At 42.2% G+C, this 14,712-nt stretch overlaps 2 protein-coding genes across 2 annotated transcripts; one reads left to right on the top strand and one right to left on the bottom strand.

Annotated features, from left to right (window-relative positions):
- Positions 1 to 79: 79 nt before the first annotated feature.
- On the bottom strand, positions 80 to 7,167 carry COQ6 (coenzyme Q6, monooxygenase; the record flags this gene model as incomplete). Its single annotated transcript, XM_079537285.1, has 12 exons — positions 80 to 109; positions 1,143 to 1,309; positions 1,737 to 1,852; positions 2,928 to 3,130; positions 3,553 to 3,660; positions 3,944 to 4,006; positions 4,096 to 4,203; positions 4,575 to 4,705; positions 5,143 to 5,266; positions 5,781 to 5,839; positions 6,546 to 6,677; positions 7,008 to 7,167. 12 exons carry the CDS (start codon positions 7,165 to 7,167, stop codon positions 80 to 82), a joined length of 1,401 nt encoding a protein of 466 aa, XP_079393411.1.
- Positions 7,168 to 7,601: 434 nt separating this feature from the next.
- On the top strand, positions 7,602 to 13,210 carry FAM161B (FAM161 centrosomal protein B; the record flags this gene model as incomplete). The annotated part of the gene is given in 8 exon segments (XM_079537465.1): positions 7,602 to 7,750; positions 8,947 to 9,509; positions 11,108 to 11,445; positions 11,838 to 11,965; positions 12,237 to 12,404; positions 12,890 to 13,027; positions 13,029 to 13,082; positions 13,084 to 13,210. Coding segments are annotated over 8 exon segments (1,665 nt in total).
- Positions 13,211 to 14,712: the final 1,502 nt, after the last annotated feature.

Genomic DNA, 14,712 nt, shown 5'->3' with positions numbered 1-14,712 from the left:
ATTCAAAAATTGTATCAGCGACAGTCCTTATACAAATAATGCACACACTGGCAAACTGCTGATCCAAACTGAGAACGGATCACTTACTGGCAAAAGCCATGATTTGCTCCTAAAAAAGGGAGAAAGAAAGAAAAGTAATTTGTAAACTGGTAAGTGCACATTTCAGAAAGTAGCCATAATCTCCTTCCCCTTTCGATGTGGACAAGAGTTCCTGTCAACCTTTTAATTAAGTGCAGAGTACCCATCCCTGCATGCAAGGAAATTAAAGAAATTGCAGCATTCTTTTCCTTCTTGAATAGCACAAACAGACGGAACCAACACGTTCTGTGGTCAGAAAAGAGGCCTTTGCTCGGCTTTCTGCTTTCAACAGAGAAACTGAATAAACACCAAGCAGTGAAGCAGCAGCATACTGCTCTTCTTAGTACAACTAGAGACATCAATTCAGCCTAGTGTCTTCCGTAATGTAATGCACAGGAATCTGGCCATCTGTGTTTTAATAGTAAGGAGGTGACTTGATTTGTGCAACAGAACTGCCAAATTCAGAAATGAGAAATCTAATTTGAAGGCATGTGGAACCTTTGAGAGAAGGTGCCTCAGTGAACATCATGAAAATCCACCAACTACGTCAATGCTGTACAAATTTCTGGCAGCTAGGCTGAAAACAGAAGTTCTGTGTTTAAGTCTGAACCTTCTCAGGTGACTTCCATTGAAGACTTCTACTTCAGCCTGGAGAGAACAATTTAACAGAGCAGAACAGCGCAGAAACAGTATCTGTATAAGTCGCACCCCACATCTGTCGAGTCACCTGGTATCCTACTCTTAAGAAAGGTTTGTTTTCAGAGGGCTATTTTTTTCACAATGCATTTCTGGAATGCAGTTCAAAGTTCCATGTTCGCGTTCCATAGCAAAATAAAGCCAAAGACTACTAGTGACTTTTGACCCACAATTACTGATGTATAGATATCGAGATCCTTCATGTTCCCCTGTGCTGCAAAGAAACCATAGCCATCACAGTTATTTAGGAAACCCTCAGGCTCATTCACAACACAAAACCTCATTTTGAACAACTTAGCATTTTCCAACCAAAAATGCTAAAATTGCAAAATTTCTTCAATGGCCCGTGTACAAAGGAAGAATCTTACTTTGATGGGAGGCAGGGCATTTGTTGCTTGCAATCCCCATGTCCTCAGCAACACCAAGGGAGAAAGGCTTGTGGAGTAAAGCCTCTTCAGTAAATCAATAGCAGCTATCAAGGAGACGTTGTGCCTCTGACGTTCTGTCTCAAAACTTAAGAGATGTTTCAAGGATCCTGGAAGAAATAATTGAGTACTCACATTAAAAGTGACCACAAACAATTGTGCATCTTATCTGTATAGCAGTCTCCACAGATAACTGAAAACACAGAACACATAAATGGTCCATCTTAATATAAGCTTGAGTCCATCAGCTAGTGGTAGTGTCTCACTACCTTTAACTACCATCCTGCACATCTTCTTTTTGCTTTTTTAAAGCTTTTTTTTTTTAGGTTTTGAGAATGTGAATGGCATCCAAGTATTTTTAATTCCTCTGCAGTCAGTGAATAGAAGAAGAGTTTTGCTTCAAACATGCTTGTGTCTTTTAAGCAAAAAAAGCAGCAAGCTCAACCTGCAAACAGAGATGGTGCTTGTCCTGAAGGCACCAGCAGAGGTTTGTAAGGCTACACATCTCACAGCCACCTCATTGTCTTGGATTCTTACCCAGATCTTGCCCGTTGAAGGCTGCTGCACTGAGGTGATGAGCTAAACATGCAATATCACCAAAACCCAGGTTTACACCTTGTCCTGCAAGTGGGTGGACTCTGTGTGCTGCATCCCTAGAGCAAGAGAAGACAGAAGAATAACCCTTCTTGAAGAAAGCCAAGTCAGCCGTGGCTGACAAACTCTTCACTTTTTTGCAATTAACATGATCTTACAGCAGCATATACAGCTTTATCCAGTACCTCAGATAAAGCTGTATGTGTATATGTACCCTGTGCTGACCTCCAGCTACAAGAAGCAAGAAAAAGAGGGGTCAGCAAAAAGATTGATTTTACCTTTCCGAGATAAAGAGGTGACTAGCTAAAGTCTAGTGTCAGATCACACGTGAAACAGGCTTTACTATTTTTCCAAGTGGCACAAGAGGAAGCATATCACCAATACATTTCACAAACAAAAGCAGAGAGACATAATGAATATAAAGTTGTGATATATCACTAAAAAGAGTCTGAATTTTTTTTTTAATTAGTAGACTTATCTGCAAAGAACGAAGCTGAACATATTACTTAAAGTAACGAAATTTGAGTATGAAATGTAAGATCATGCACGTAAAATGCTAATGAGATATAAAGCACAGAGTACTCATAGACACAAAGTGACTCAAGGTGGAAAGAAAGAATGTATCAAATGTAATATGGCATCAAGAATTACTATAAACTACCAACTTATTGCAGATGTGAGGGAGAAGAATGTACACTCAGAACATAAAAGATGAGTTACTTCCCTCTTTCTATCAATAATTGTACCAGAGCCTATGACATCCTATTCAGAATTACCTGTAAGTTTTGGCATTTGTGCTCAACACAAGTGAACTAACACTCAAACTCATATACAGAATAGCTGCTATGTATGGGGAAGTACAGGTCCATCATGAGACACTGGACTGTTTCACTGGGCTACACGAACAAGAGAAGGAAAACTGTCCAATTTACACAGAAGGCATACACAACAGGCAGAGAGCTATTCATACAAAAGGCTTTTGTTGACACAAGAGCAAATTATATAAATGGCCTGGATAAAGTCAGCCTCTAGCTATAAACGCATTTCTAACCATCTAACGTGGGAGTTGCTGTGCTCACATCATTTCTAATCACACACCACTTGCTCACCCGGCAGCTGCTCCGGAGACCTTACCCGATGAGAGCCACGCGGTGCCTGACGTACTGCGCTGCGTGCCCCATCCCCAGAGGGAACATGGCTCTGCTCTCTGGATCTACTTCAGCAACACTGGGGGGCAGCTGACGCATCGCAGTCCCCGAGGGTTTCAGAAGTGAAAGAGCAGATCGAAACATGGCTCCAGCAGCGTCAATGAAGTCAGAATGGTTTACGTTGCTCCACTGAAACAAGCGAACAACCAGAACGAAATCTTTAGACGTTGACCCACACTGGAAGTATAAAAGAATTCAAAAGAAAGAAAATCTCATCTAGCTCCAGATACTCAATTAATTACCAAGACAAAAATAGATATAGAAAAACTGCTTTCATCGCTTTAGCACATATAAGTCTTCAACTAGGATAAGCCCATGCTTCCCATCATTCAGAAATTTAGTTCAGATTCTACCATACCTTTCAGAACTAACTTATACCAGTCCCAAAGGGTCATCCTTTTTTTGTCAAGTGTCCTCTAATATCATCCCTATCATAAGCTGCAGTTTGAGAACCCATCTTGTCCATTACTATCCTTTAAGCTGTAGGATTCCATTGTACTTCTCATGACTGCAACAGCCAGCCTCATAACTGCTGTAAGGCTGATACTCACAAAGGCAGAGTTGATGCTATCCACAAAGCTTTCCTTGTCCATAGTGAGAAGTTTTGAAGCGTGTTCATGAGATGTAGACCAAACCAGAGAGCTAGTAGTGTCAGACAGCTGGATATAAGAATTTCAAGGGTAATTATCAAGAGAAAAATAATAAAAACAAAACAAACAAACAATGCAAAGCTTTCCTCGCTCTCTTATTCCTATACCAGTCCAACTGCATGTTACTTTCCCAGCCAAACATACTAGAGGTAGGAAATACCAAGGATAAAGTGCAAGGGAAATAACTTCAAAGGTAGAAGGACAAAACAGGCATAGCAAGGCACAGACAGAAGAAAAATTATTAAAAGAACATACTAAAAAGTAAAAACACAGAGACCATGAGGTATCTTACTGGCAGAAGTGCAATTGGTCCTGTGGGGAGGAACCTCTGCCATGCTACATTATTGTCTGTAGCCTATAGTGGAAAGAAGTGGACAGTTAGGAACTAGTGACTTAACATCATCCTCTTAAGCAGAAGACAAGAGACAGTCTGTAGAATTTCACCTCAGACAAATGAAGAGTTGCCACCACAGCTGACTGGTCATACTGATGCTCAATGTTCTGAATTTCAGCTTCCTTCCGGACTACAGAGTTATGGCCATCTGCACCAATCTATGGAATAAAGAAATACAGAGCTACCTCTTCATCAGCTCCTGACAAAGCCAATATTCCAGTCTACAAATCTCAAACTACTGTGTACACATATTTTTGTTTATACAGAAGAAGAAAATGTATATAAGCTCCCTCAGATCAGAAGAGGTGGTCCCTTCTGCTCCTGTCAAGATTAACAGTTTTCTTGCATCAGGTACAGAAAAGGCTACTCAGTGTGTCTGTCCCTTAGCACCTCTGACAGTTAGCAACTCACCTCACTTAAGCCCTCCACGTGGGTGGAGCGGCACACACGGAATCAGAACCAAAGGAGGAAAGGAAAGGACTTGGGCAAGAGATGATGCCTGATCAACAGAAATAAAAAGTTTAGTTACCAGCAGTTTGGTCTGAAGTCTGCGTCCATCAGCTAACTCAATTTGGACCCAAGGGCTTGTGTCACTGCTGTGAGAGGGAAGGGGCCAGGTATACCCCACTGCTCTGCTCCCGTAGAAAACCTCCACCCGGTCTGGTGGGAACACAAAGTACCATGGTCACTGCATGACACAGACATAAAAAAAGGAAACATCACTACAGCAGCAAAGGGCCACGCACGCCTTTAGTGGCTCTCTAAGAACAGATTCTACAATTCTCAAGGCAAGAGCGAACAGATCCGACAAACTGCCCCTGCAAAGCCCGCTCTAAACAGAACGCTACACATCTTTCTATTAAGTCTTATTTCAGAGAAACTGGGAGCTGGTGAATAGAATGCACAACTGTCTTCACACTGTGTAGCCTACAGCAGATAGATTCTCCATCCCCCCCATTTCAAGAAGCTGCCCATGTCCCAGAGTCATCTGTTAGATAAATCATCTTTCTCCCTCTCTTAACTTAGCGTACTCATCAGAAGACAAGCTATTGAAAGTTCTCTTGAGGAAATACAATATTAAAGAAGTTGTCCACTACCTGCTACTGCATCTAACTGTTTTGTAAGAGCAGACATAATGACATCATTCTCCACTATGTAACCCATGTCGTCTAAGTCATCTTTCTCAAAAGTGATGATGGCTTCAGAACAAGCATCCCACACCTACAAAGAAAAACATTATATGAAGCTACAAAATAAACAGGTACCACTCCTTTCAGAGAACATGGAAATATCCATCCTAACAGCAAAAGAACACGTTGATCTAGGAATGCAGAATTAGAGAATGTATCCTGAATTATAGTCCATTCTAAGCTACTAAAAGACATCACATAATTCCTTTCAGGCAATGATCAAGATTAATCTCAGATGCTAATTCTGAAAACAGAAAGTTTTTTCCCCCCAATTTTCCTGTTACATAATTAACACATAATGCTACCCTACCACTTTTACCTTTATTTCTGTCTTTCCTGACTCGTACCCACACCTCCATGTTTACAGTTTCCATTAGGAACCAACCTTTCATCCTGTAACATCACCACTCTTAGAACAGTTATCTCCCAAGAGAGAACTATGGCCTGCCCTTTGCCAAAAGAATAAACTCTGGATTACTACTGGAATTATTTGTGAGAATTCAAAGCGGGCAAACACAATGTATTTGCAGCCCTGAGTGTGGCACCTGCATGCGTCGGAACGGTTTACACCTCAGGCTGCAGACATGATCCCAGGCACCAAAACCTAAAACAGAAAGAGGATACAAATAGGTTCGCACTGTGACACTGAGACCCAAATGAAGCTGAAGCTCATTTTGTGTTTCCCTCTCTCACTGTCCATGTATTGCTAACTGCTAATAATTTGCCCAGACTCTGCTTCCACTACACCTAAGCAGGGCCAGTGCTGCCTGAGTCAGTGCTTTCCCAGCTCCAGCATCTCGTCCTGCTGCTAATGTAAGTCAAACAAAAAGGCACAAGAGTTCTCCTCAAATGCTCTCACTTACACATCAACTCTCATTGGGCAGCACAATAGGCACAAAAAGTCACAGCCATCACCATTTATAGTATTTCTTCCCTCATTTGAAATCAAGGCTCAAACGTGCCTTTGAAATGAAAATTGATCAGAAGTGAGTTACCAGACTGCAAGCACAAAACATGGGAGAATTATGCATATTTTGTGAACAAAGCATCCTAGGTGCTACAGAGAGCACTTTGCAACCTTTTGCCAGCTCAGTATCACACACACTAACACACAATGTAAACATAAGCACATATATTAATATTAAAAAAAAATATCTCAGACTGAGCCACTAGAATGTGGAATCTTGTTATCAAGAGATGCCTGAGCCAATCACTGCTACTCAACATTTAAAATATTGACACAAAGCCAAACAATTCCACTTATTTAATCCCAGGCAGTTCAGAACACCAAGCATAGAAGCGACACGTACTGCTCAGGAGGGTTGCTGATCCAGGAGAGATGGAGCTGACCCTGTTGCTGTAGCTCTCTGGCAAGCAATATTCCTTCCTAGGCCCAGCCTCCAGCAAGGCAATTTTCTTGTCGTGGAAATGGATATCGTGTCCTTAAACAAACAAATACAAAATACTTTGCCACAACGCTCCTGTCAGATGCCTGCTTCTTGATTCTGCACGTCTAACTCCTATACGTTTTTGTGATTAGACAGAGCACAGTCTAAACCTTACACAGAAAAACACCACAAGGCAGGCTCCGAGCAGTCAGCTGAGCTCTAGTACCTTTTCAGCTTTATGACAACAACCCTTTGTGATCGATAACGCCCGTACAGTTAAAGCATGCATTAAGCTTTCGCTTTTTGTACGGACTTCCCCTTTTTGCACGCTGTCCCCGCTCCCGGCCCGGACCAGGCCACTTGCGGAGAAGGTCACAGCCTTACCGAGCGCGGCGGCCATAGCGCTGCCGACCATGCCGCCGCCCGACACCACCACGTCGTAGAGCGGCGCGGCGGAGGTGAGGGGGCGGAGCGGGGCCCGCGGACAGGCCCGCAGCCGCCCGCCGAGCGGAGCCAGCAGGGCCCGGCCGCACACCGCCGCCATCGCTGCGGATGTGACGTCACGACCGTAGCCAGCGGGCGGAAGTCGCTCAAGGAAACCATGACAACGGTACCTCTCCCCGAGGGGCGAGCGCGACTAAAACAGTTCTTTCAGATCACCAATGAGCGAGCTGGAGGGTCTGCCCACTTCAGAGTTTGATTGGCTGCTTAGGCCGGGAGGCGGGTCTACAACGCAATCGGCCTCGCTGATTGGCGGGAGACGGGCGCGGTGATGGGGCGGCGGCGGCCCGCAGGTGAGGATGGAGTCCGTGCTCGATGAGGTTGGTGTGAGCCGGGAAGGGTGGGGGAAGCGGCGGGTAGCGATTGCTTCCCTCCCTCTCTGGAAGCCGTCACCCCCGCAGCTCTCCTTGATTTTTTCCCAGGTGACATAGGATAACCGAGCCCCTCCGGCGATAGCTGTCTGCCCAGCGCCCCAGGATGGAAGGCCGTCGGTCTCTGTTGGATCTGGGCCTGCTATGCCAGGCGGCGTTAGGGAGCGACGTCAGCGCCTCCCAGGAGGATGAGGATCTCGGAGACCTCTCGCGGGAGGCGGCCGCGCTGCGGGCCAGGCTGTGCGCGGTGCTCAGGTAGGACGGCGCCCTTTAAGGACAGCAAAATCCACAGGACTGGATGACGCCTGGGGAAATCCTCCTGCTTCTCCCCAATTCCGAGCAGTAACACGGCGCTGTGGATCCCACGATGAGCACAGGCATGCACCTTGTCCACGTTCGTGTGGTACCAGCACACTGCCCAAAATGTTCACCAGTGCGATGATGGGGCCCGAACAGGGGCCCCCATAAATAGTGTTCACATAAAGCATGAACAGCACAAATGGCCGATCCCCTTCCTGCTTGCCAATTGAAATTTGCTAACAGATAACGTGCATGGGTGTTACTGGCCAGCATCCAATCTTCAGAACTGTGGTCTCTCCTGCACCTGATTTCCCAACACTGTCCTCTGGGATTAGTTCAGCTTGAAATTCACTAGCAGATCACACCCTCTTAAATAAAAAGCAGAGTTTATAAAGAACAAGATAGGACAAACTGCAGCAACCACCTGGCAACCACCTGTTTACACACAATTGGCTACTTCCCTTTCATAGTGCCTCCCTGTTTGTCTGTGCTTAGTCCTCTCTGATCCACCTTGATCCTTCCTTGCGTTTGATCCTTCCTTAAATGTCTCGCAATAGCTCTAGCCAGTCCCACATGCAATCTTCAAACATCCTATGAGAAGTTTTCTGTTTCTGTGAAACCCGTGATAGTTGTGTTTGTGTTTAATTATGAGTTACAATCTCTTCTTAACAGTTACAAGCTTTCCAGCTGAAGCTCTTGAAAGCTGAACTTGCAGACATGCTTCCATCTCTATCTTAAGAGTTCTGGCGTTTGGTACTGCTATCTTCTGTTTGTTAGAGTTTGTGCATCTGTGTGCCCAACTTATTGCCTTTCCCGATTTGGTATCTTATGTTGAATGTTCTTGAAGCTAAAACATTCTGTTTAACTTATGGCCTTCATAGCAACAACTTACTAGCATCATAATGCTGCATTAGGAATCTAGATAGTCACAACTGCATTTTGTATATGGAAAATTGAAAACAAGCAAAGTTATGCTTATGAACTTAGGTAGCAAAGCAAAACTTGGAGATGGAGAACAGTGAGGCCTAAGCCTGTCTTCTGACTACCAGCTCAGCGTACAGTGTCTTTCTCTTAATCAACAGATCTCCCTTCTTTCATTTCTAATTTTTAATAATTTGCCTTATTTCCCCTTCATAATGTCTTTGTCTTAGTCATACATCTGGTAACAAAAGGCAGTCCTGTTCTTTGATTGACCTCACCTCGGACAGTACCTGGGATCAACAAAAACCTCACTTGTTTCCTAAACCCCGCTTGAGGCCAAAAAGTGCTTCATCTCCCTGGATTCCTTCCATCACTATCCCTCAGCCCTTCAAAATGACACTGCGAGAAGCTCGCAAAAAATCCCAGCTGATGAAGTCAAACATGTTTCTTGAACTAGACAAACTGAGAGACAGAAGGCAAAGCCAGGATGAAGCTGAATGTCAGAAACAGTTCCGGGCACAGCCTGTACCTGCCCACGTGTTTCTGCCCCTTTATCATGAAATAATGGAACAGAATGAGGTTCGCAGGCAAATAGCAACACAGAAAAGAAAGGAGCTGCTACTTTCCACTCAGAGACCCTTCAGTTTCCTGGAAAAGGAGGAGAAAAAGAAAGAAGCTATCAGACAAAAGTTCCTAGCAGCAGCAACCCCAAATGACAGCTCCAAAGTGAAGAAAGTAAATAGAAAAGTTCCTAGATCAACTAATGACACACTCCTTGGAGATAAACTCAAAGGTAAAGTGCTTGGGCTCTTCCTGCAAAAAAACCAAACACCTCCCTGACCGTCCCTTGCCGTCTCAGTGCTAGGAGGTAGAATCATGGCCTCCATTAAATCACTTGGAGTATAAAACCAACATCATTACATCCTCTGATATTGTCTAATCTCCTCTATACTACCGATCATTACATTTCATCTAGAGACTCTTAGAATAGGGAATCCCAAATTTTATAGTCTTGTACTAGAGTCAGCAGTGGCACTTCTACACCACTCCCAAAAACCAATGGATACACTGAGCTGTTCAAATTTCTACGTTTCTTTTGCAGCATATCATGATAGTTTAGGAATCCTTCCTTAAGGTGAATTCCTTTGGTTAGCCTAAAGGCACTTGCATGAAGTGTGGTAGAAGTATGAAAACAGATGTAGTGCTAAAAGTGTCTGTGGTTCAGGCAGTATCTTGGAATTGATATTTTCATTCCCACCCAAGCCATCTGAGTTGCACAGAACTATTTCCTAGGAGAAAAATATTCCCTGAGCCCAAATCAGGTAATTAGTCCAGTTCTATGCAATAGCGCCGTAGTTCAGCGTCTCCTGCCCTTCTCTAGTGTTTTCTGATACCTTTTAGTCACACTCCTGAAACAAGTGAGGAAGGTGCTTGGACCATTTTAGAAGGAGAGACAGTCAAGGGAGTTTTCCTGATCCTCTTTTTTTCAGATGGCTTAAGCCGACACAGTTGCAAGTTAAAAGGGAACAGTACAGATGACAGGGGCTAAACCAGATAGAACAGCTTATACTGGAATGGACTTTAAAGATCCTGAGGGTTCCAAACCCCACCCTGTGACAGTTATCATTGCTTTTCTCTCTTTTTTTTTTTAACTACTTGCCATCAATTCCTTCTTGAGTACAACACCAGCTCAGTTTTCATCAGAAAAACATATGTTATAGTGTACTAAATTAAGTAGATTGGAAATGTAAAAAGAGAGCAAAGGATAAACCATTTTCTGTTTCTGCCTGTTTCATGAGGAGGAAGGGGAAATGAGCATTTCATATCTCAATCAGTGCAAACATATAAACACACTCAAAACATTTCTTATTTTGTCTACATTTTCATTAATATTAGTGTTGCACATAAAAGGACATCGTTTGATGTTATACCCAAACCTTCCTTACTTAAAATCTTTTTCAGCATAGACAGACACTGCTGCATATTAGATAGAAAAGCCATCATCCATTACAAGTACATCTGAAAAACCTGTTTGGATCACACAGTCAGCTTTATGACACCATGTCCAATACAAAATATAGAACCTTGACCTGGAACCCTAAGAACAGTAATAGGAAAAGGCCTGTTCAATATCTTACTGTGATGACAGAAAGAGATCTGTCATAGTGCCTGAGAGTGAGACACAACCATGGTTCTTTGTGCTCCTTTGATTTTTTTCAACTTGGAGGCAGAGAAGGGGTGGAAAGTGGGGAAAGAGAATACACGATACCTGTTTGCACTTATATGAGTAGTTGCCATTGTAGAAAAAAAAAATAATTACAGCGTGCAGTGGCAATTTTGCAGCCTTTTACATCACTTGTATTCTTCTCATTGCTGTTTTTAATTCATTAGAAGCTGAACTCTACAGAGAAATCCGCATTCAGATGAGAGCCAAGGATTTGCTGGAGAGCTCTGTAGCTCCAATAGATACTAGCAACTGTCGGAGGGATCCTCAGTCCCGAACTGCCACTAAAACTAAGCAGGAAAGACTTGGCTTCTTGCAGGACAGAAGCTTCAGCTTCAAGCCAAGGATTAATCCAACAGTACCAGATTTTGAGGAACTTTATTGGACATTTCAGAGGGAAGCAGTAAGAAGACAAGAAATCAAAGAGGCAACTCGAATTAAGCCATTCAAATTACGAACCTCCAACCTCCGTGGCAGGCAGAGAGAAGCTAATGAAAAGATAAAGGTGAGATGACTAGATATTTCTGTGGTACTGTTCTCCCTGATTTCCCTGATGGCAAGTTCTTAAATACATAGCATTTATTTGTTATAGTTTATGTCCTTTAGTGAGACCTGTGGCCTTGGTATTTATCTCAGGAATACTGCAGAATTCTAGGATAAATCAAAGAACAAAAAGATGAGCTATGGCAGCTAAGGCTCAGCTTCTCTTCTATACTCCTAAGCAAGTCTCCTTCCTGCTCATCTCTCAGCCCATCCCCATGTAAATCCGTAATGATGGAAGACAGAAGAATGAGTGCATTGCCCACATACCTCCAACTGTTCTCATTACTAGACAAAAGAACAGAGGAGCTTTTGTGCTGTGAAAAATCACACTGAATAAAGTTCCATTTCTTTCAGGATTCTCAACAACTTTCCAAGGTTTCTGTGCAAAAAAGTCATTCTTTGACTGCACTTTCCTCTCTCTCTTCCAATACCCTTCCAGTGCATATTACAGATGCAACAAGAAAAAGGGAATCTGCTATTAGGTAAGTAAAACTTTGTCTACAAGACCATACACCACCTAGTGACTGAAATGGAGAAAGTTATATTCTCCCTCATCACACTGACAATAGTTATCCTAATTGTTTCTCCGTGGCTGGTCTTCTTTTCTCACTAATTCTTGTCTTGCCTCAGTCAGTTTGGGAGCTACACACTAAATTTGTAATCTTCTAAGGAGAACAGCAAAAAGTGAAATTGTCAACCACCATGCAGTCTGGAACTCTTAAGTGAGCTTATTACTTACTTTCTTCTATACAGATGCTCCCAAGAGAGCAAGAAGGAAGGAGACAAAGAAGGAATTTGCTGGGTAGAGAAACAGAAAAAGAAATGTCATGCTATTCGTAAGTCAGTGAACAGTCGAGCAAAAGCCCTGGATCCACATAAAAGTCTGGATGAAACACACAAGGAGAAGTTGAAACAGAACCGGTCAGTATCCTATTCTGCACAGAAATAACTGTTTGCTTTGGTAACTGGGGATGATCAGATAATTCTTTAGGAGGAGTTAGTCTAAGAGTTTTCTTAGAGTTAACCTTTAGCTACTATACCCATTCCATATTCAGATGGATTTCTTCACAAGCACTACCCTTTCCACACATAATAGCTTTCTTTACATTAACATTGGTAGAGACTAATTTGTACAACTTCAATGTCTCCCTTGGTAATGTACATAAAACACATAAGACAAGGTGTTGTAAAAATGTTAATGTCGATTCTCAGCTTACACTCTAATTAGTAAAGCTTGCTAATGGTGTGTAGCATTGTAGCAAAAGTAGTGTTTTGGCCATCACATGGAATCACATTTAGAATCTCAGAGCTATTTAAAGGACTGAATGGCTACTGAGAATTTCTTTTTCCCTATCAGCTACAGTCAGAACGGAACCTGTTTTGGACATGGAAATTTTTCATTTCAGGCAAAATATGAGAGAAAGAACAAAGGAGTACAGAAAGGAGCTGGAAGAAATGCAGCTGCGAGTCAAGAACAGACCATACCTCTTTGAACAGGTCTCCAAGGTAACTGGTCAAAGTTCCAAGTGTCTCTGGATAACAGGATGTCTTTCATTTAGGACAGGCACTAAGAAATCCAGTCTTAAGTTATTCACAGTTAGGTGCTAATGCTTGTACAGTCTTTGGCCTACACAAGGGACAGCCACACAAGTGCTAGGAAAATTCCTTTCCATGACTTAAAAAACACTGGTACTTACCTCTTGATTGTAGAACTTTCCAACCTCTAGTATATATTGCAATCAAAATATATGGTCTGATCAAAATTAAGGCCTTTTCACACCAGAAATGATATGACTGCCCATTCTGCACCTGAATACAATGGTCTGCAGTCTAGAAATTTTAATTTTTTAAAACATCCTGTCTGGTAGAATCACTTCTATCATCTGCAAGCTTGGTGGCTGTTGAGCACATATCACCATCACACAGTGAAATCTCCACACCTCAGATGACTGTAGTTAAATACTTTACTTTCTATAAAATATATTTCCCAGTTCTTTCTCCTTGCACAGCTGACAGATAACTGGTTAGAGACATATTGAGAATATGTAGCTATATACTGATTTAAGTTTTCTCAGTAGAAATATCCTCTTGACTCAAACTTTCTGTTCAGGTGAGTGATTAATGGAGACAGAGAACACATTTGCATGATAAATTTTGGTAACATTTCTGTTTGTCACATTGGTGAGAATTAATCAGTATTGATAACTAACCCATTTGGAGACTATAATTTTATCCTACCATATAGAAGACCTTAATCTTTAGAAACTGCCCACTACCTCTGGAAAGCCTCATTTCAGACTACATTAATTTGTGAAGTTTGTGTGGAGGCAATGAGAATATAAGAACCATTGTGCTTTGCTTTTAGCTTCTTGAACACCAGCTGATATGAAGCTATTTCACAAGTTCTTTTGAAGTCCCTTGTGGTTAGTGCTTACAGATTGTAGGCCAATATGCTTCCAGAATTTTTCACAACCCTTTTAGTACATATTCTCAATCTGGGTGTCAGTCAGGATTCAGACACAAGTGTGCCACTGTATGCTGTAGAAACACAACAGAAGAGGGAAGTAAAAAAAAAAACAACACAAAACAAAACAGATGCAGGAAAAGATGAGCTCCAACTTTGAGAAATGTTGAGAACATTCTCCCTGTATTCAATTTCAATTTTGTACTCTATGGCAGACAAAAATTGTGGACTGTTGTTCTCATTAGCAGTGTCAGCCCCAAACTTTAAAACAACATAAGCTGGCTAATAGAGAAGCCCCTGTTCTACATGCTTACTGTTTCAATTTGATAGCATGATGCTCGTCAAGGAGCAGAGCGTCGCTACAGAAACACCCTCCAGCAGGTTGGGCTAAGTGAAGAATTTGTAAGGAAAAAAGGGAAAGATGCTGCTGACTTGCTGGAAGAAGAATCTGACATTCACAGGTAATAATGCAATAGAGATTTTATGTCTTTGACTGGAAATATTTTCAGTTTTCATAAAGCAATTCTGGATTGTACCATGTAATATAGGTAAAATTAGATCAACTCCACTCCTCTTTAATTAAGCATCATATTTTATCCATCTTAATTTCTATGACAGCTAGGTAGTCCATGTATTTCTTATTTGTGGAGTAAACAGCAAGTAAGTACTGCAAGATATTTGCAGTATTAGATAATCACTATTTCTGCAGATTGCCCAAGCTTCAGAGCGAAAAGGAAGTTTGTACTATACAGGAAGGAGAACCTC

Source organism: Tetrao urogallus, assembly GCF_951394365.1.
Source record: "Tetrao urogallus genome assembly, chromosome: 6".
Taxonomy (NCBI): domain Eukaryota; kingdom Metazoa; phylum Chordata; class Aves; order Galliformes; family Phasianidae; genus Tetrao; species Tetrao urogallus.
The sequence above is the reverse complement of the archived record's forward strand: the minus strand, read 5'-3'. Positions and strand labels throughout refer to the sequence as shown.